General features: G+C 43.0%; 1 protein-coding gene across 1 annotated transcript in view; it reads left to right on the forward strand.

Moving 5' to 3' along the window:
* Nucleotides 1-267: 267 nt before the first annotated feature.
* The window catches only part of cttnbp2 (cortactin binding protein 2), a 40,553-nt gene continuing 18,830 nt past the window's right edge, over nt 268-21,990 (forward strand). The window contains exons 1-2 of the mRNA XM_086029012.1: nt 268-617; nt 5,966-6,073. Of these exons, the coding sequence (XP_085885138.1) occupies nt 531-617; nt 5,966-6,073 (195 nt within the window). The 5' untranslated portion in view covers nt 268-530. The remainder of the gene's footprint in view (nt 618-5,965; nt 6,074-21,990) is intronic.

The raw sequence follows: 21,990 nt of genomic DNA on the forward strand, positions 1-21,990 counted from the left end.
TATCGAATGTTTCTTCAGTGTTTTTTGAAGAATTTTAGAAAAAAAAATACAATGCTATACAATGCTGTACTGTGCGACACAGAATGACAGAGGGATGACAGAGCAGAATGATGGTGATGTTTTCGAGCAGCTTTCTTTCTCGCCCACAAATGTTGTTGTCAGTCACCACGGAGCACGCGCCCCCTTTTACATCTGGATTTGTCCGCCTGCCCGCGCCGGGCCCGCCCCCCTCCATTACCCACCTCCCTCCCTCCCTCCCTCCCTCTGCTCCCTCCCATCTTCTCCTTCCACCACCACTGCTCCACCAACTCATTGGTCCACTTGCTCGTCTCCGCTCCTGTCGCCCTCGACCCCCCCTCTTCGTCTTCTTCTTCTCCACCTTGTTTTTCTTCTCCTTCCTCCCTCCACGTTGGACTCATGTCGCCCTGGGCGTGCGGATGACTCTCGTCCAGCAGCGAACTAGTTAACGAGCGGCGGCGGATGAGCCCGCGCCCGCTCTCCGGCAGGCAGAGCACCGCCACAGTACGAAGATGGCGTCGGAGGGAGCCAGCGGAGAGCAGCAGCCTCCCACGGTACAGCAAGCCCTGACCGCCGCCGTGCTGGGAAGCGTCGACACGGTAAGACGCCGAGGGGGAGATTCGCGGAAATCACCTGAGGCCGGTGGTGGTGGTGGTGGGGGGCGGGGGGGGGTGGGTTAGTCAGAGTGAGAGGCGAGAAATGTCGCGCATGAATCAGCGGTAAGTGGCCGCCGGGCTCCTCGCGACAATGTTCGGAGGACAGCAAGCGTCCGTGTCGGTTCGGTCCAGAAGAACCGAACCGGACAGCCCACCCACCCTCAACGAAAAACCCCACCTTCGCCCTCACATATTCTAGCCCACCGTGACCAAATGACGAGTTTTCCCTTAGCTTGGTTTCGTTCATGATGGAGAATTCTTTTGTTCGCCTCGAGGCTTCGTCGAACCTTCGTCCCGTGATGGAGAAGTGACACATGAAATAAATGGCTTCACATTTCTAGCAACGACAACACTTGCACACGTCTGTAAACTAAAAGGCTTTCCGAAATATTTTAAGTGTGGATGTGTTGACAGGTTAGTTTGTAACATGATGCAGGATCTCAGGTGGATCCAAGCGGAACCTTCTCAGGTTCCCTGGGAAGCTTTTGGACCCCGAGGAGGTGCTATTTCTTCAGTTTGCTGTGACCAGATGCTCCAGCTTCATTTGTTGACACACACCTACTTGCAGTGGTGGCAAGTAATCAAATACAAATATAGTTAAATTGTGACTGTACTTAAGTGGATTTTTCAGCTGTCTCAGTTCTCTCCTTGAGTACCGGTATTTATTTTCTTGACAATTTTACTTTTACTCCCTACAATTGAAAACATGCGTTGTATTCCTTACTTATGACTTTTTTTTTTTGTCAGTACGAACACAATGCAAGATAATAAAAGAACTGTTGTGTGCAGCGAAATATCTTTACTTTTTGCACCAAGTGATCAAAACAGGTGTATATGATTGTCAGTAAATTTTCATTTTGACGTTTCAGAGTTTTCACTTTGATAAAAAGGAGCTGAATCAGTCCTTTTACATTAATCAGAGTATTTTATTTCCACAAGTATCTGTGCTCTTCTACTCAAATACCGTGCGAGTACTTTCACTATCTCTGCTGACTTGGCTTTGTTCTCGAACGTTTAAGTACCTGTCCGCGCTGAAATCTTTGTGGTGCAGTTTAACAAAATTTTGCCATTTGTGCACACAGACTCCATTTTGTGAGCCTCAAAAAATTGCTAAAACTTCTAAACTGGAACGATTGTCACAATGAGCTGCAGTACTGTATCAATACAGTACAGTATATATGCCAAACTTGTATGAACTTTCACACAGCAACACAGCACTGTCCCACAATAAGGACATTTAAATGATGTCACCATTTGGTGTGTCGCATAAAATTGTCCAGCAGCGACAGTTGGACGAGAGAAGCGAGGGTCAGTTGTGGAAACGTCATAATTGCGGAATCCCCTTACATGCATGACGCTGTCCCGTCCAAGCTATGGCTCTAATACCATGTCAGAAGCTGGAAAATTGCAGTCAGCATTTATTCACTGATCTCTTTCAGGCGTAACTCATCAAAGTTCGCCCAGCCGATGTGACTTTCCGTATAAAGATAATTGGATGTCCTTGTATGATGGCGTTAACAGTTCATACTGCCTTCATGATTAATTGGCATATCGTAGGGGTAAGGATAGAGCTGACATTTATTAATTTAGTCCGAACTCACCCAGCTGATGCGACTTTGTGCAGTCGGATAGTTCGATGCCTGGCGAGGACAGTGACAGTTGCTTTCAACATTGGCTAGTTGAGCATCGGGTGCTTAACTTCACTCTGTTAGCGGCTGACGCTCTTGGTTTTGTTTGGTTCATTGATCATGTTTTTTGTTTGTGTTTGAGATTTCCTGTTTTCATGTGTAGATGCCAAAATATTAGTTTAATGACTCAACTTAGTAAGTGCAAAATGCTAGCGTGCATATCTGTTAGGCCATGTGTGATGTCACATCAATCTGCGCTAGCATGTTATTTAGGCTACTATGCTAGCTAATACTATTTTTGAAGCGCACGTGAAGGTGGTTTGTTTGTGATGAATAATTTCTCTACTGAAGACAGTCGTTTATGGAATATGAGTTAAAGACTGTGTACATGCTCGATGCATGATGTTGATGGTTTATGATCCTCTCTATTCTAAGAGCCGGCCGGGTTTACAGACTTTTTTTGTCATCCGGATTGAAATCATTCCGAATAAAGACCTCTGATCACCAGTTTACACGTGATGTGATCTATTCCGATCCTCCGTTTACTTGCCGTTAATCAGATCAGCCGTGTTACGATCGATGTAAACATCATGTGATCTATCAAGATGTAATTAATTCATCTATTTAGCACAGTATTCACGATTGTTTTAACACTTATTAAAGCAGCATCTTGATGAAAACCATCAAGAGTACTTTAAAAATAAGTTCTGGAGTCGCAGACGAGCTCTGGTGAAACGTTGCCATTTTAAAGTGCGTATACAACAACGTCACTACGCATTTACGTCAAGACGGAGCATGCGCGGACCAGACGCGACCTGGCTAATCCGATTGAACTGTTTACGTGACGCTCGTTCGGATTGGCAAAAGGAATACACCCTGTGAATCCGAATTAAATTCCATTTGGATTTGTCATTTTTATGGAGCGTTTTCATTCCCTTTGGTTAGGGCTGCTCGATTATGAAAAAAATATGAATCACGATTATTTGGGTAATAATTGAAATCACGATTATTTTAACGATCATTTATTTTTGGTACAAAACATAAAAATGTTTAAACGTAAGAAATATAAAGGCAAATACATTTCCTTGAAGCACTATAATTATGTAAGATCCTTTTGGACCGAACAAAATTGATAAAATTAGTTTTATAGAATTAAAAAATGAAAGGTTCAAATGTATAAATTCCCATATAATTTCCTTGTGTAAACAAACAGTGTGTTGGATATAAATGTAAATTATTATATTGATAATCGTTTTTTTACGATTATGCCAATTTTGTAATCGTGTAGCGTAATAATAGTAATTGTAATTGAATTTTCGATTAATTGCACTGCCCTGCGTTTGGTCATTGGGATCCTCTGTAATCGGAACACATGGCTATGTAAACCCGGCTACTGTCCTGCTTTGGCACATTTTGGCTTTACCGTCAAGCTGCTGATGCGCCAATGAAGGGTTCATGAAGAGTCGGGTTGGCGCATGCGGTTGTTCGCCATCTTCGTCTGGGTCTGTTTAGTGTTCCGCTTATTTCCGTGGCGGCTTTACATACAGGCGGTGAGTGAAAGTGCGTGCGTGGGTTTGAGTGGCGGTGCGGGGCGAAGAGCTGCGGAGGGGGTGGTGTGAGGAGGGTGCTTGTGTTCACCAGACACCTTTCTAAATTGGTCTTAATTTCAGTGACTCAGCGGGCATAGCTGGGAGTACCGTGTCAGCCTGCCCCCCCCCACCCACCCCCCAGCCCCTCTCACCCTTACGGAGCTCGCGCCACACTTTCGCTTGGCGGCAAGGCAAAACAGGTGCACAGGCTCCAGGGTAGTCGAGCCTCCTCAATTCACTCGCTTCCGCCACTGTGCCCTCCCATCACCCCGAACCCCCTCACCGCCACCATGCCTTTGGTTAAATAAAGCACTTTGCTCTTTGCTCGCCCCTGTCGCACTCGCTGTAGCTGGCTTAAGGCGGGCGGGAGGGGGGGGGGGCTAGTTTCTTGTTTGTGGGGGGCCTTTTGACACGATCCAATGCTGGTCACATCCTTCTCAGGGCACGTTCGAAGTTTTGTATCTTGGATCGCTGTTTGATGGAATTTAGTTTTACAAGGTACAAAACACGTGTGAAAGGGAACTGCGCAAAGCTGGGATAAATGTTGAGCATCTCAACACGTGACTACGCTCTCCGCAAAAAAATGGGATTATTTCTGCCTTGTAAACGGCACAGACACAAAATTGGGGGAGAAAGGTGAGCTGCTAATTTCCCGGCTTTGGAAAAATGGGGGGAAAAAAAAAAATACACTCCCTTCTCCTGTCCAGCGGTCTTAAAAGAAATTGTCACTGTCAACGTGAGGCTGTGGCACACAAAACCACGAAAAGCCTCTTTTATACGGCCAACTAAAGCAGGGAATTTTCGCATAAACAGGATGGATACAGAGGGGGGGCAAGTCGAGAAACACCTGGATTTGGAGGCGGTATCCGATGTGGGAAGCTGGGACAGGGGTGTGAAGTTTTGACACCTAACACTCAATTCTCCAGTCAGGTTGAAAGCAATTGTTACCGTCGACGTGAGCCTGTGGCGCACAAAATAATAAAAGGCCCTTTACGCAAACCACGAAAGCTGTCAATTTTGACTCCAACGATGTTTCCTTGACACCAATTAGTACTCTCCTATTCGATAGAAATTTTGTTCCAGATCAAGTGCGCGAGTGAATAAGCCGGGACTCGCTCCGTAGTTAGCGTTGTTTTTAGCATTAGACGCCTAAAGCGTCTTAATGGGGAAATCAACTCAAAAAATTTCTTGACAGTAATTTCTATGCGGCCCCACTAGTCTAATCATGGCATTCCGATTTAATATCGCGTTTGTGGGATATGAAGTAAGCAGCAAAATCCACGTTTTTATCCATCTCGAGGGGCGGCCATTTTGCCACCTGCTGTCGACTGGAAATGACATCACGGTTGCGTCAGGTAATGATCAGTCACGGCTCAGCCTTCCGACCAAACTCAGAAAACAGGTGAGCGGTGATTGGTCAATACCTGAGCCTTGAGCAACTGTGATGTCATTTTCAGTCAACAGCAAGCGGCAAAATGGCCGACTGACCTGTCAGAAACGACATCTAAACTGTTTGCCTTTCATAAGTGAAGCGGAAAAAGCTTTTAATTGTGGCAAGAAGTGGTGTAGTCAACCCCGATTACGATCATCCTCACCCGCTAGCCGCTAGGAGCTGCTTAATGACCTAGCTAAACATAATTAGGCTCTAATCGCTGTGAGGTAGGATGAGATAGCGAAGCCTAATTGGACGGCTGTGTTTAATTAGAGCGGTATGATGCGAGGGGGAGGTGTGTGTGTGTGTGGGGGGGCATCATTGTAGCTGTTTCAATGTTTGTTTGTGTTATGCTACATGCTATTTTTTAAGGTTTGATTTCATGTTTATTTCTTGGTCAAATATACGTTCCTAACCTTCAAACTAGGGACTCCTAGTTAAATTCAAGATCGTAAACGGTTACAATTTTTTTTTTTTTTTTTTTTTTTCATAAAAAATAAATAAATAAACACTGTCAAAAAAAAGTTTATGTTCTGATAATTTAGTATTTGGAAGCGGTTTTACAACCGTAAATATGCTGAGGTGGCCGCCTCCAAATTTGACTTGCGGGAAAAAGCCTGACTTTGGTGCTTTGTATTTCAGAAATGCGACTTCAACATGGATAACCTGAGCAAGCCGGAGCTGCTGACCCTGCTGAGCATCATGGAAGGCGAGCTGGAGGCTCGCGACCTGGTCATCGAGGCCCTCAGGGTGAGTTGTGCTCCATTTGCAAATCGGCAATCGACTTGTATGCCATGCCATCCATGTCTTCACAAATGGAAGCCTTTTTAAATGTTTTAATTTGGGCAGCAATTGATTTTAATACCCGAATGCTGTGAAATAGTTTTGTTTTGTTGTTGTTGTTGTAATTTTGCCGTTTTGATGTTTCACTTGGCCGAAATAGCAAGTGTGTGTTTTTACTTCCTGTAGGTATTTGCATTCACTTCTACTATTCCTTATTGGAGACTTTTTGGAGCTTTACTCCTTCCGACTGGTTGCTTTTGCCTTCATGACCAACGCTATTCAGTTGTTTTTGTGCGCGGGTGTGTGCATGCGTATGCGTGTCGATTTGATTTCGTGTGCCACTTCCTGTTTGTTTGAGATATCAGCTGGGACTTTTTCAGTGAAGTCCTAAAAGCTAAGTCAGTTGAACGTGCTGGTGTTTAAACTGTATGCATTACATATATAAATATACAAGGCAAAACAAAAACTGCCAATTGCCTTTTTTTAGTGTTCAGGTCAGTCACTTTCAACTTGAAGTCATTTCACGGCAATCCATTTGCAGTTGTAAAGGATCGCCATTTTGTAATTGGTAGACATCTTTATAAAAATGTCCAGATTTCACAAATCGTTAAATCGAAATGTTCCATTCGATCAGGTCAGAGTAGTGTAATTTATCCGTTTTTGAACTGAGATGCATGGCACCAGTCACAAAAGATCCAAAGTCCTTCTGTTCACAAAAAGTTAATCAATACCATTGCTGGCTGCCATCAGGAATGGGAACAAATATGAGGAAGTATAAAACTTGAGAAATAAAACCGAACCCCCCTTTCCTTGAGGTGCACCGTCGGTTTGTGTGGGATGCCGACGTTACGACAAAACATGAAAACTAAAAACGTTACGTTCCTGAACTGCGACCTATTTATAGTTGATCCGAAAGACCTCCCTGGTGTCTTTTACCATAAAGTAGACAAAAAGTGTCACCCGTATCCAGAAGAACCCAAACTCAGTCCGAGCTGCTCATCATGAATCTTGTCTGATTAAACCTCGGAGGAAGTCGGCACGCCGTCCTGGCCGGGTTTCAGTGAGCTGCACAATGATGGCGTTTGTTCTGCGGCACACTCGTATCATGTGAGTCAGGCCGTGCGGATGCAGGAAATCAGAAAGAGGTAAGAAAGGCATCCGTAGTAGGGGGTGGGCGATATGGGCAAAAAAAAAAAAAAAAAAAAAATCTCGATATTTTTTCCAAAAACTCGATGACGATAATTTGTCGATATTCTACAAAAAATCTTTTAAATCTGCACTTGCGTCACAGAGCGATTGTGGATAGACAGCGTTTGTGAACAACATCTCTTTTAAATTGCTAAATACAGCTACTGCAAAACATAATGATATTCTATGACAATATTTAACAATACAGAACAAAAAATGATGTAGAGACTTGCATTGATTTTGGGGAATATTTATGTCATTTAAATGTCCCTGCTGTTATTCCATAATGATGTGACATTTTGAGCCGCAGTAAGTACTGGTGTACCACTACAAGAGCAATAAGAATGAGAAAAGGGTGATAACTACAGCAATCAAAATGAGAAAAAATGTATTTGATTCGTGACGAAGTGTCACCTAGCCAGAGAGGGAAAAAAAAAAGGTCGTCATGACAACACCCATTCTCATACATTGGCCAAGGTATTCAGAATAAAGTTGAATAACAAAACTGCAATTTGCAGAAAAGTACGCAAAGTAAAAAAACCGCACACTGATTTTTCAGCACTTCCTCACACTTTGCGGCCGTCGGCTGACTCGAGTCAGAGGCGGTGTTAAAACTCGACGATGTAAAATGACACATCGTGAATCGTGCGTTCACGATGATATCGATGACGATATATACCGCCCACCTCTAATCCGCAGGGTAGACTCCCGTAAATGTTACGAAATTTTACGCCGTGACCCGTGAAGATGATCCCGTGTGGAACATCTCCAAGGAGACGCCAGCTGCGGATGTCGGATGAGCGTGTACGCACCAGGACTGATCCGTCACTCGCCGCCAGGCTCCGTGGCGTTATTAAGCGGCTTTGGAGCTGCAGATTAATTAGCATGTGGCTAAAGCCACGCTGAGCCGCCGTATCGGGTTTCTTCCAAGCAAAAAGAAAGGAGGCCGTAAGCCGATTAGCCCAGCAACAATGGTGGCGGTATCACATGATTAGCGCAAGCTGGTCAAAATTGGACCGTGCGTCTCGACGGAACTCTCGACACGGTTATTTTTGGACATCGACAGGTAGAGTGGAAATGTAAGTTGCGGGTGATGATTAAAAGAGCGCCCGCAATAATCAAATCTTGCTATAATGCTCCGCTGACACGCAATAACAGAAACGATTTTTCAACTTCGTGTCGTCTATTTGTCTATTATATGTACGTCCAATTTAGAATATAGCTTTCTCAGACCACTTTTTCTTAGAAGAACAGCTAAACGCTAAAAGAGTGGCTTCAAACAAAGATGACAGACTTCCTATCTTTTCATGTATGGCCTCTTGGGATTTCTTTTCAGTTCCACGCATGATAGACGCGCCCACCAAATTTCACGTTCCTCAATGAAGCTCGTTTCTCAGGCTGCAAAGATGACCCCTAAAATAGCAGCTTTCGGCACAAAATGGCGGACTTCCTGTGTGTTTTCAGGCATAGCTTCTTGAGACTTTTTGTGGGGCTACTCATGATAGACTTCCTGACCAAATTTCATTTTGCAAAGCAAAAATGGTTTTCGGGGACTGGATTTTTAAAAACGGTCCAGAAGGCACTACCAAGCCAGTAAGTTTGTCTGAAGGATCCTTGGAAATGACCCCTAAAATTGCTGCTTCAAACAAAAATGGAAGACTTCCTGTATCTAGTCCGGCATGGCCTCTTGAGACTTTTTTGTGGGTCCTGTTCGTGACGGGATTACCATATTTCAATTTAAGTGAAACTGACTTCAGGGGTTGACTTTTCAAAAGTTTCGGTGTGGTGACGCTACCAATCAGATTTTTCCAGGTCTTTGCACCTCGTGCTCGCGTTCTTAAAAGCCAAACTGGAGGTTGTGAATTCATTGCCCCTGACATTTGCGCTGTCGTTTCGAAGGGAATGTTAAAGAGGCAGTGGAAAACTTGGAGACTTGCCATGATTGCTACAAAGTCACGCTACACCAGCAGCAGCGGACGGCAGCCAATTCCACCCACAGCAACACGAAATTTGGTTGACAATGAAGTCATCCCCGAAAGACAAGGAAGTCTACCAGTTTGATTCGAAGCTATCGTTTCCGGGTACTTTAATAGGATCTTAACTTTTTGCCTCTGTAGCAACCTCTGAATTGTGCTCAAAGTCCAGCTTCGATGATCAACTTGAAATTTGGTAGGTATGTCTGCCGTGGAGCGGACTCACCAAAAAAGTCTCGAGAAGCAATGCCTGGACAACCGCGTGAAATTTGCCATTTTGGTTTGATCCAAGGATCCTTACCCCCCTGGAATGTTTTAAAAATCCCGCTCCGAAGCAAATTGGATTTAGCAACATGAACTTCACTGGGCGCGTTTATCATGAGTCAACCCACAAAAAATCTCCAGAGGGCTGCCAGAAAAGACACAGGAAATCTTTCGATTTGGGTCAAAGCCGCCACTTTCAACATGAACTGGATATGTTTTCTGATTTCTACCAAATTTAACGCATGTATACTAGACGGATGGCTTCGGTTGAACAATATTGTGGGAAAAATTTGAGTGTGAGTGTGTGTGTGTGTGTGTGAGATCATATCACGCAGTGAAATTTGATGACTTGGCAACGTACCCACCGTTTCGGAATAAGTAATAATAGATTGTTGCTATGAAAGCTTCGCGAGTAGAGTTGCGGGCGAACGTGACGGGAGGTCTGAATTTCTCGGAAGGTCGGTCCCCGCGAGGTCACGTGATCCACCATATGACTAAGCTGCTGTCAGCGGCGGGCCCGTACACGCTCAGCGCAACGCAACGCAACGTAACGTAGCACATGCCTTGGGCGGCCGGGCGGCGGCGTGACGTTAGCAGCCAGCATCTCACTATTTAAGGCACGTCCTGTTGCTGGGCTTCTCCAGCGTTTGCCCCCCCTCAGCACGCTGCCATCTCTCTTCCTTCATCCTCAATTTTTTTTTTTTTTTTGTTTCCCGCTCTGCCCCCCCACATCAATCGTCGCGTGTAATTGTGTCATCGCGCGTTGCGCTCTCTATTAAACCAGAGAGTATGGCTCTGATGGAGACGGTTGCCTTGGAAACTCTTCACTCATGCGCTGGTTAAACTGATAAGCGAGCCAATGACCCGCATATTACACCATCAGTCTCCTAATGCTAATACGTAGCCTCTATTGTGATGATACTTGACTTTAAGATGCTCTGCAATAGCGTTTCTTAGCAATGCATGTCGACATGTCGCGGGACTTCTGAGATCCAAGGTCCAAAATACTCATTGACTTGTCATTTGTTTTGATTTCACAGCTCACGCCACGTTTTTTTTTTTTTTTTTAACCTTGAATCTCATACAAGATTAAAAAGGAATTTAAGCATTTTTAATGGTGATAGACCGATATGTTTTTTCAGGCCCGATTATTGGTTGTCAAGGAGGCCGATAATTTGGAGATATTTGGAGCTGATAGTCATTTTCAGCAAAAAGTAAAATATTGGCGGCAAAATCTCAAAAAAATTCTTCCTTATGCATGTTTTATTGAACATTTTCTCAGATTTGCATATTGTTGTTTTTTTTTGTTTTTTTTTTAATAAATATTTGCCAGTATACGTCTGTTGTAAAATACAGAAAAGGGAGCTCCCTTAGGGTTAAATGAAAGTCCTGCCAAATTTCAAAATGACAAATGTTCAAATTTTACTTATCTTTGTTTTGATTTCAAACAAAAAGTGCAGAGTGTTCCCAAGGTTAGTAGAATCTCTTACTAAGTCAGATTTTTGTGTGCGTGCGTGCGTGTGTGTGTGTGTGTGTGTGTGTGTCTTGGCTTCCGCTGAACCTGCGGGACTGACTCACCGAACCACTCATGTTGGAACCAACTCAAGAAACACTGATCTAGATTGACAAAGGAGATTGCCTGCAAAGGTGATCGATGTCGCAGACACACCACACGTGTATTTTCGTTAAACAGCCTTTAATTATAAAAAAAAAAAAAAAAAAAAAAAAAAGCCGTTGTGAATAGTACAAGATCAAATCAATTAAACAGACTGTAGTCTTACTACCTGTTAGCGTCACTTGCTTTGTTTTTTTTTTTTACTGTTCCCTTAACACCCACTCGTCTTTTGGAATAATTGTTGCGGAAAAAGGATAGAGAAAATATGCACGGACGTAATCCTTTGAGCTCTTGTGTGTTACACGGCTGTCACAAGTGACAGCAGTTCAAACTGACTGCTTGACGCAACTTTTGAGGATTTTGGGTCACATTTGGAATCGTTGACTTGGGGTGTCGGAATTTAGACGTTCCGCTTGGTTTGTTTCTTACAATCGAGAAGTTATCTCTGTAGAAAGCATCTGCAAAGCTCTATCTCGTTATGCCCATTTCATTCCAATAAATAATCTGTAACAATCAATCCCTTCATTCCACAATATTGATCTGCTTATATCTGCAGCGTGCTCCCATACTCTACTCTGCATCGGTTATAAATTCATAACTTGCAGAGTTGAGTAAAGTGTGACTACTTGCTGTCATCATATGGTATGTCTACAATCTACCTGATGTCGCCGTGGAGTGTGTGTGTGTTACAGTTGCAACGATTTGAATAACTGCAATAATTTGGTTACAAAAAAAAAAAATCGTTTCCCCACTTTTCCACAAATGTTACTTCCTCAGAGTGTGACTTTAGTTTTAGTTTTCCACTACAGGGAGTTTGTTCACTGACAGATGGCATCAAATAGCATCAATATGCTAGCCGTCGCTAGCTAAAGACACACCTGCGTGCGATGACACACAATCAGTGTGCTGCTTAGCAACCAGACCGCCTCTACCTGGTCCTTCCTCCGGAGGCTTTCCACCTCGTGTCTCACCGCCACCCACCGATTATTCCGCTCCAGAATGAGGCTGAAAGGACCCCGAGTGTCAATCTTTGCACCGCTCCCCACCTCCCACCCACTCCGCCTCCATTCCCGGAAGCCTCCGGAGAGCCTAGTTGTTTTTTTTTTTTCTCCGAGTGCTGTCAGTTGAAGGCGTCTCTGGCTCCCACGGGGGGGAAGAAGCGTGTCTGAGTGCTCGTATGGATGCATGCATGATGTATTCGGTCTTTTCGCAGCAAAAAAGACACTTTTAGTATGCGAGATGTGTTTTTCACAGTGTTGGTGTCCTGCGTAAAAGCTCAAATTGAGGCGGGACTGACCTGGTTGTGTTCCACTTTTGTGTGTTAGCATATTCTGCGATGCCAGGGATCAGGGTGTGAATTATACCAACCTCATTCACGGCATTCTGATGAATATTGCGTTTGTAGAATATGAGTTAAGCAGCAAAATCCACCTGTGATTAGCCATTTCAGGGGGCGGCCATTTTGTCACTTTCTGTCGACTGACATGGCTCACATGTTTTCTTAAGCTGAGCCATGATTGGGCGTTAGCTGAGCGCCACAAACACAATATTAATCAGAATGTCGTGTTTCGACTAGTGGTGCTGCATAGAACATATTCTTGTAATGATAACATTTTGGGTCGACTTCCGCTTTAACTCAGGTAAAGCACTTTGAATTGTATTTTTTTTTTTTGTATGATACAGGGGGTCCTTGGGATACACGGTACTCGACCTACGCTGGTTTGAATTTACAATGCCTGAGTCTCGTCCTCCATTTTGTTTAATCATCATTGTTTGATTCCGAATTACGTAGAAATTCAGGTTACGTCGCCATTTTAGGAACAGAACTCGTTCATAACCTGAGGACCTCCTGCATGAATAAAGATCGATTGATTGAACACAATGTTCACTTACTCTGGGAACGTTCCATGTTCCAGTCTTTTTTTTAATCAAGACGACGAACGGTTAACCCAGTAATGCCTACAGCGTCTAGCTAAACATCTCTCTGAAACGTCTTTGGAATCTAACTCGAAAACCTGAAGTTTTCTCGGAAATTCAACACCTAGAAAATAATCAATAGCTCAGCCCCTGTAGCAGATGGAAACATAATTCTAAAAGAAATCTAATTCTTAGGCTTGGCCCGGGTTTATTAATCGTTACTGTTTCAATCGAAGATGTTATTTTTTTTATTTTTTGTTTAAATGGAGTGGTAAATAAAGAATTATATTTTGTTACAAAGACGTCAATATCCTCACTGTCTACAAACATATATCTTAACCATATATTCACATTCGACTGGTTCCACTGATTCAAAGTCCACAAGCGCGTTGTCTTTTTCACTTCGACGTCGTCCGCCACTACTGGCGGACATTGCCGACGTCCTCCGAGGAGTCACGACACCGTCTCGTGTGCATTCCGATACGTTTTATTGGCTAGGAGACCGAAAATTGGATTTAAAAAAAGAAAATGACGTATATGCTTTCCCGGCTTTTAAGGTAGAAACACGTTACGTAACGTTACGTTACGTTGGCGTGATTACGTCAAAAATACCGTCATCGCTAGGCAGAAGTTCCGCGCAGGTTCTGGAAGATCTGTGCAGTAAATTGGCCTACAGAGAAGTTCATCTTTTATTTAAATGGAGATACTGCTCCGGCGTGATCGGTTTATTTCCACTCATTGCTCAGTGATTAGCCGCGCAAAAATCCTCATGTAAAGCCGAGTTTTAAGCCCCCGCTCGCGCGTTTGTGCGCGTGGGTCCTCCGCACGCAAAACCGGTCGGTGACGAAGAGGAAGGATTGGTGAAGAGCTGAACGGAAGTAGGTCATAGCCAACGTCCCTTTTCTCCCGTCTAATCTTCTCCGCTTGCAACACTCACCCTCCTCCTCTTCCTCTTCCTCTCGTATTGAGGCCAATGCTTCACTCCTCATCGTCTATTCTTCTCGCTTCCGTCAACTTCTGCAACACCGATTGAAGAATCAAACCCACCACCCAGTCAACTATTTAGTACGAGTTACATGCTCATGGTAGTGAACTTGGAAATCAAGGTACCGCTGTATCTTGTTTTTTTTTTCATAGTATTGCCCACGTTGTATATGATTTTTATAAGGGCTGTAAAGAAAAACAATATTTTAATAATGGAGTAAGTTCTTGCATACATATTTTTATTTTTGAATTTGCAGTCACAAATTTTCCAAATCTTTTTCATCCTTTTTTTTTTTTGATTTTTTTTTTAGCCAAAGTAATGGCAGTCGTTCCCTTTTTGTTTTGTATTATCAACCTCGCAGTTTCTAAGGTAGCTGACATCAAAGTTGCTTTTGTTGTCATTGTTCCCACTCGATGAATGATGTCACACTGTCATGTAACCCACACTTGAATCAGGTTCATTACCTCTCTCGGGGTGTCTTCACACGCGTACACGCATACACGAACCGCTCCGCTCCACGTGATGCAGGAATGTAATGAGAGCTACTGATACAAACAGAAATAGTCCTGACCTGCTTTGAAAACATGACGGCAACGCAAGTAGCGTTACAACACGGGAGTTTTTGCATCCCTCACCGTTTCTCACACAACGCTTATCCTTGTGTTGACATGACTCTCCACACGTCGATCATTCCTCCTAGTGACTTCTTTATTTTGCTTTAGTTCAGTGGCGTCCAGCAGCTAATTGCATTGTCCAGTCTACTGGCGCTTATTTTCATGGCCACAGCAAATCAAGCCCATCCACACCATCGACCCTGTCCAAATTCGAGACCGCGACAACATAAAAGTGACTTAACGTTTATCTACCAATAAAATGGCGTCTTTATTCATGAGTCGAACAAGGCCTGGCAATGAACAGCACATCACGCTTGAGTCTTTAGTTCAAGCGTTGCCACCAGTAGTAGCATAGCATCTGCTATCTTAACTAAAGAAGCTTATTTCCATGACAACAATGTGAAAGTTGGACTATCCCAGTTCCAACCCAGTTCTTCTTTCTTGATTCCTCGAGTCCTTACTTGGGACGAATTGATCGCCGTTGTCGAAAACGCGACGCGGGCTCGACTCGAGCGAGAATCGGCAAAGAGTGTCTTCTTCACTCTCATCCGCTGTTGTGCTCTCGCGTCAATTAACACTTTCACGCGCACACTGTCCCGCGCGTGTGAATGAAGGCAGCAGCTGCGAGAGGTCCACTTCAGGTTACCAGAGCGAGAGAAATGAAAACGGAGGATGGAGGAGAATAACCTTTCGCTCGCATTTTTATGTTCTTTTCTGGCTGGCATCAAAGGAGAGGAGACCAGAGGCTTTCATGTGCCGCGCTCGCGCGTAGTTGTTGTGGCATCAGAGACGAGCGAGCGTGGGAGTCCTCCCAGAGTCGCTGCAACTAGAGCAGCACTTTGGATGAGAGTAGGCAAAATACAAGCGCTTTTCACAAATGCGGTGTTGCCCTTTTCAAATAAGAACAGGTGTATGGAACATTACAATCTAGATGATGTAAATGTAGTACAAAATGACGTCAATAAATATGCTTCATTAGAGGCATATAGAAGGTTAAATACGATGTCCAGTGCAGTATGCTGTATTGGTGGAGAGACAATATGATGTAAATATGATATATTAAAGGTGTTTAAGATACAAATGAGGCACAGGCTTGAAATGAGGATAAACTATGCTACGTTAATTCAGGTGTCAAGGGGACGCCTGAATTTACATAATGGTTAGAGGCAAATTAGCGACAATAGACTACACTTGCAGACATTAAGATAAAAATATGTTATATTGGAGGTGTATGGAACATTAAATTTGATGTAAATATCCTATATTATAGGTGTATAGAATATAAATATGTTCCAGGTATTGTACATTTACAGGTAGGGTCATACATTTTTATGTACATTTTGTACATTAGAGGTGTGTAAATATGCTGCATTAGAGGTGTACCGCACAGTTTTATGTAAATATTTGTGTAAATATGCTAGATTGGAGCTACATTCATGAAAAATGATGTCCTTATGTTACATTCAGGTAAAGACATAAAATGTGATGTCAGTAAGGTACTTTTGAGGTACGTACATTAAATATGATGTAAATATGCTGCACTAAATGTGTCTGGACATTCAATTTGATGCAACTTTGTTATATTAGAGCTGTAATGGCATAAGAGATGTAAATACGACATCAAATCGACACATTAATGATAATGTAAAATTTGGTCCATAATATGGTATTTTACGGGTGTAAATAACATTAATTTTAATGTATATAAACGACTCCAGAGATTCTATCATGACATATGATGGATGTGCTGTACATGCACATAACTTAGAGGCGTGCATAGGATGGCGCCTCTCCCACTACATGTGAAGAAAATCGAGGAGGTGCAAGGGTGTCCGTTAGTGCGGGCGAGACACATCCATTTAAATGTCAAACGCTGCCTGAGTCACGACTAGACGGGTAGGAGGCGGGCGGGGTGTTGCCTGTGTGAGACTCCGGGTCAATGCCAGTCAATGAAGTCATGTGTGCAAGGTCCACCATTTTGTTTCAGACTAATATCCAGAGCCTTAAAGCGGAAGTCAACGAAAACATATTTTTTTCCAAGAATATGTTCCCGGCAGGCCCACTAGTTAAAACACGGCATTCTGATTAATTTTGCGTTTGTGGAATAAGAGTTAATCCACCCGTTTTTAGCCATCTCGGGGGGCGGCCATTTTGTCTTCTGTCGACTGAAAATGACACCACAACTCCTCACAACGACCAATCACGGATCAGATTCAGACAACAGGGCAGCCGTGATTGGTCATTGCAGCAGTTGTTGATGTCATTTTCAGTCGACAGAAGACAAAATGGCCGTCCCCAGAGATGGCTAAAAACGAGTGCATTTTGCTGCTCAATATATATACCACAAATGCACAATTATTCAGAATGCCGTGTTTCAACTAGTTGGCCTGCTGGGAACATATTCTTGAAAAAAATATGTTTGGTTTGACTTCCGCTTTAAACCCAGTTTCGTCTATATCGATTGCCTATGAGGTTTTTCCTGGTTCGCCGTTCTGTGTATAAGGTACAAACGCGGGATGGGCGGTTGAAGTCAACCCGTAAATGTGCCGTCCCCAGACATACCACAGAGCTAACGTAGGTGCAACCCATCCAGTTTTCTGAATTGCTACGCCGTAATGGCCCGACTTTTGTCTGAAAAGTTGCTCCAATGTAGCACAGTTAGATCAACTTGTATTCTGCCTTATTTCCATTATATTTGTATAGTTTTTGTTTTTATTTACATCATATTTTTGTATGTGCTTTTAATGTACAATATCAATAGATTTCATATCCTTCACCTCTAATAGAACGTTTTACATCCTATTTAAGCATATTAACACATTTGTTGTACAGTCGACAGTCGAATAGCGAAAATCTGCGTATAATTGAAATGCACTAGAGGGAAAAAAAATGAAAACAAATGATGAAAACAACAATAAACATTCAATATACATTTTCCACAAACAACGGGGGAAAATTGGGGGGGGCGGAATCTCGAAAAAAAGATCAATATGCAAATCCATGGTTGACGAACTGCGAGCATGTCGACAAGTGTATACAATAAAGAAATGTAGTTGCATCATATTTATTGTTCTGTACACCTCCCATATATGTAGCACATTAACATATTTAATATCCTATACGCTTCTAATTTATACCATTACCATTTTTATGTCAAATTTAATGTCTTTAAACTGCCTGCTACTCTGGCACATTTACCAGATGTTCAATATTCTGTATGGAGAAATAGTCTTGCTCATTTCATAGCTCTTGATTGTTTCCATTTAGAACAAAATATATTGCGGCGGAGCAGATGTTTTCTGGTCAAATGCACAAGCAGATGTTCGTACCACCTGCCCGACGAGTGTTGTGGCCTCAGGGATCTGGAGGGTGGCTGTTGAGGGGGTGTGTCCCCTGTGTGTGTGGAGGCTAATGAGTGTGGATGCACAACATTATATCAGAACAGGAAATGGCAGAAGATGACAAAGTCCTCCTGGACGTGAGCCACCCACGCCTGGAGGGAAGCCCCGTGGCGGGCTACAAGCCACGTGGACCTCCCTCAAGGCACTTAGGCCTTGACCTGACTTCGTTCTACTTCTACAAGGCGGGAGAATTGAGTGATGGCCAAAACAGAAAAATGTTCGCCTTTGTGCTGTGTTTTCTGTTCAATGACAAATTGTTGCTTTTGAGCACTTTTGCTTGGACGCTTTCACATTCATCACTTCTGAAAGCCGACCCCCCCGCCTCTTGTCCTCGCCAGACTCTGATTCCATCTTCCGCCTTCACGACTGTCTGGCAGAAACACAGCGCAGCACCGACAATTGAGTTTACAAGCGTCCACTGCAGAAGCTCCTCCATTTTTATCCACTTCCTCCTGCCTGAGGGCAGCCAAAGTTGTTTTTTTTTTTCCCCGGCTGCCATTCCGGCGGACGTGGGCGAAGTGCACAGCGTTCTTGGGCTCCCTTACAGAACGTCTTTTGTCCCGACGGCCAGTTTCCCGAGCAACAGTAGAGCTCGTGTTCTCGCCGCCAAAAGATGGACTAGTCCTCGTTTATCTTCACGCTCCCACTCTCTTCATTAGGGACAGCCCCTAGACCAGATCTCTACTAGTGGGGTGCAGGGCCGTGGCCTACACCAAAAGCTGGAAAAAAAATTGGACTATTTTCCTGATCACCTTTAACAGAAAGCTGTGACGTAGCAGTTTTTTAAAAATAGCGATAGATGAACAATATACAATTGCTTAAATGAATTCGTGTTAGTGTTTTTGAATTTAAGGTGAATTTAAAAGTTGCCCTGGCTTGCATCCCTCCATTTTTTTTCTTGTAAGCTGTCCTCGGAAGAAAATGTTTGGACATCCCTGCGCTCGACTGTCTAGCTTAGTGTGTATTGCTTTTTTTTTTTTTTTTTTTCATTTGTGCGCATTTTTCATAAAAATTTTGGCCAAATTCCTGAATTGCACTACATCATTGATGTTGTACTTTACAGGTTCTGCGATGTATAACACACTTTTTAACAAGCTACAGAGTTTACGTTATCTTTTCGACATTCAACTGTACCGGAAGTACAAAAAAATACAATTCTAACATTTGTGTGTGTTTTTATCAAAATATTTTGCCAAAGTGTAAATTTTACAACCTCTGCGACATTTGATTTGAGAGGTTCCTAGAACCAGAAATATTTTCACATTTTTTTGTTTTAATGTCCTGCAAAGTTGAATATATATATATATATATATATATATATATATATATAATTTTTAATTTTTAATTTTTTTTTACTCATTCACAGCCAGACATTTTCAGACGCTGTTTTACCCTAGCATTTGAAAAAAATATGAATAAATATGAATTTTGCTGAATGTCTGTAAAATGCCTTCAAAGGGGTGAATAATTTATTTTTGAATTATTTAAAGATAACTTAGGATTTTAACATCAACACTTCCAAATGAACAAAACAATCAGATTCTTACATTTCTACACATTTTCCTTAAATGTTCCGCAGTATTTTAAAAATCCTTCCTTGACTTCCTTGAAGTTTTCAGAGTTACAGGGCGTTACCCATCAATTTTATTTTGTTATTTTTTTGCTTTGCGTTCCAGGCCGGAATTTGACGTACGAGCTAGCTTCGGATATGCCGCCGCTAAAGAGAAGCTATATCAGTCATTGTACCGCTGTATCTTGTTTGTATTATAAGTTGCTTTATGATTAGCGGTTGTTTGATGAAAATTGTCAAGCAAGCAAGCAGCTCAATCCGCCGTCGCATTGGCTTGGCATCAAACACGCGCACAGTAAGCGTTGGCATTACAGGACGCACCTAATGTTTCCGCCCTGCTGGCGCGCTAACGAGCCTCTGATTGGCGCCGCGGTGGCTTCTCGCCTTGCCAACGGTTGCCACCGACTGTGCCAACATTGTTTTGGACAGCGGAGGCCTTTTGATCCTTAGAAGGGACAACATGGGCCAATCAAACGATACACGCCTTACCGTGGACAGATGCAGTCCAAGATACAAGACTATAAATAATACTTTTAATTGTCATTTAATGGACACTATTGCTAAACAAAACGGCAGTACCTACCGAGGGTGGGTTAAAGGAGGAAAAATGAAAAAAAAATGTACGCATCGCCCACGTAAACACCTCCCTTTCCTTATCAAGAAAATATAAAAGGTTAGTGGGTGTAAGATCATCAGTTCATGGACACTGCTGCTAACCTAAACAGCAGCACCTAACGAGACATGTAAATAGTCACTTAGAATTGTATGAATTAAAGGCGTCCCCTTGAACAAATAGACGCCTTGCTTTCCCAATCAAGGGATTAAAGGCAATGCTGTAAAACAAATTAGTGTTGTATTTCTGCACGTTTATGGGTGTGTGTGTTTGCGTGTGTGTATGTGCGTGTGTGTTTATGTGCTTTAGCGCCGAGCGTGCTGAGTGCTGTGATGTTCTAGTTGGTGCGTATGTGATATCAGAGGAGCTGTTTGGATACCAGCCCTGTTGGCTTGTTGCTCGGCCTTCTCGCTAACACGGCGACCGTGATACGTGTTTGGGTGTGCGTGTGTGTGCGCGCGTGTGTGTTCGCATGTTAAATTATCCTGGTAGAAAGGGCTGACGCACTTAATAACAACATCCCTAAATACATCTTCTATTGCGCAAGACCAGTTTGAGTACATTTCTATAGCAAGCCTGGTCGAACTTCATGGAATTACTTTTTCAGGTGTAAGCAAAACTGTGGCTACAGCTAATGCTAGTACGACTTTGTGAAGGTGGGCCATGGACGAAAACCCGGACAAAATTATTTATTGTTATAATCAGCACTATTTATAAATAATCAGATTGTGTATCAAATCATGGGTCACAAATCGAGAAATGAATCACATCTTACCGTAACTTTGACGTGTTGTGGCAGACCTACACGCACACTCACACAATCACAAGTGTCAGTATCAGATGTTGGGGGAGTTTTTGTTGTTTTGCCCATAGGGACAACGCAGTTTAATGAAGCAGGAGAAGAGGGGGTTAGCAAGGGGCCTGCGTGGCTTTATGGTGCCATTAAATGGCTAAAAATAGACAGCAAGGGGCTGCTGATGACGTGTGCGCGCGCACACACACACACACACACACATATATATATCTGCAAGTCATGCTCGCGTATGTAAACGTACACTTGGGTGCGAAGCTTGCAGTCCTGACGCTAGCATTCATAAAGTCTTTGTTGTTGTTTATTAATAACACCACAGGTAGTTTTCTGAATTACCGCTGTCATGCTAATTTTTTGCGACATTAGCATGCACCTTGATGCTGTGCTTCATGAAGTCAAGTTAGTAAGCTGAGCTTTGCTAGCCTTAGCTGATACAGTAAATGATGTTAATCATGTTAGCCACCCTGCTACTGTCAATGAGCCAACTGTTGCTTGTTGTTAGCTAATAATTATTCAATATGAAACTCATGAAACATGTTACCGTCACTAGCCATCCAGTTGTGTCTCCCTAACTTTTGGTTGTAGCTAATGCTAATGCTAACAACTTTTATTGTCAGTGCGCCTGTCCGCTGGTCTCGGGATATCTTTCTCGAGCTTCTTTCCACTTCTCTCTAACTCTTTACTTCTTTTTCGTACTTCTGTCCACTTCTCTCACTTGTTGCTTCCTTTTCAAGCTTCTCATTTCGCTTCTCTTAAACTCTGTGATTCTTCTTCAGGAGTCTGTCCACTTTCCTTTAACGCTGTGCTTCCTTATTAGGCCTTTGTCTGCTTCTCCTTTCCTGTGTGCTTCTTTTTCTGGCTTCTTTCCAAACGGTGCAGACTGTGCTTCCTTTTTAGGATTGGGTCTGCTTCCTTCACTTGGCTTCTTTTTCA

Source organism: Filicampus tigris, chromosome 4 (genome assembly GCF_054856515.1).
Source record: "Filicampus tigris isolate MCC_2025a chromosome 4, RoL_Ftig_1.0, whole genome shotgun sequence".
NCBI classification, from domain to species: Eukaryota; Metazoa; Chordata; class Actinopteri; order Syngnathiformes; family Syngnathidae; genus Filicampus; species Filicampus tigris.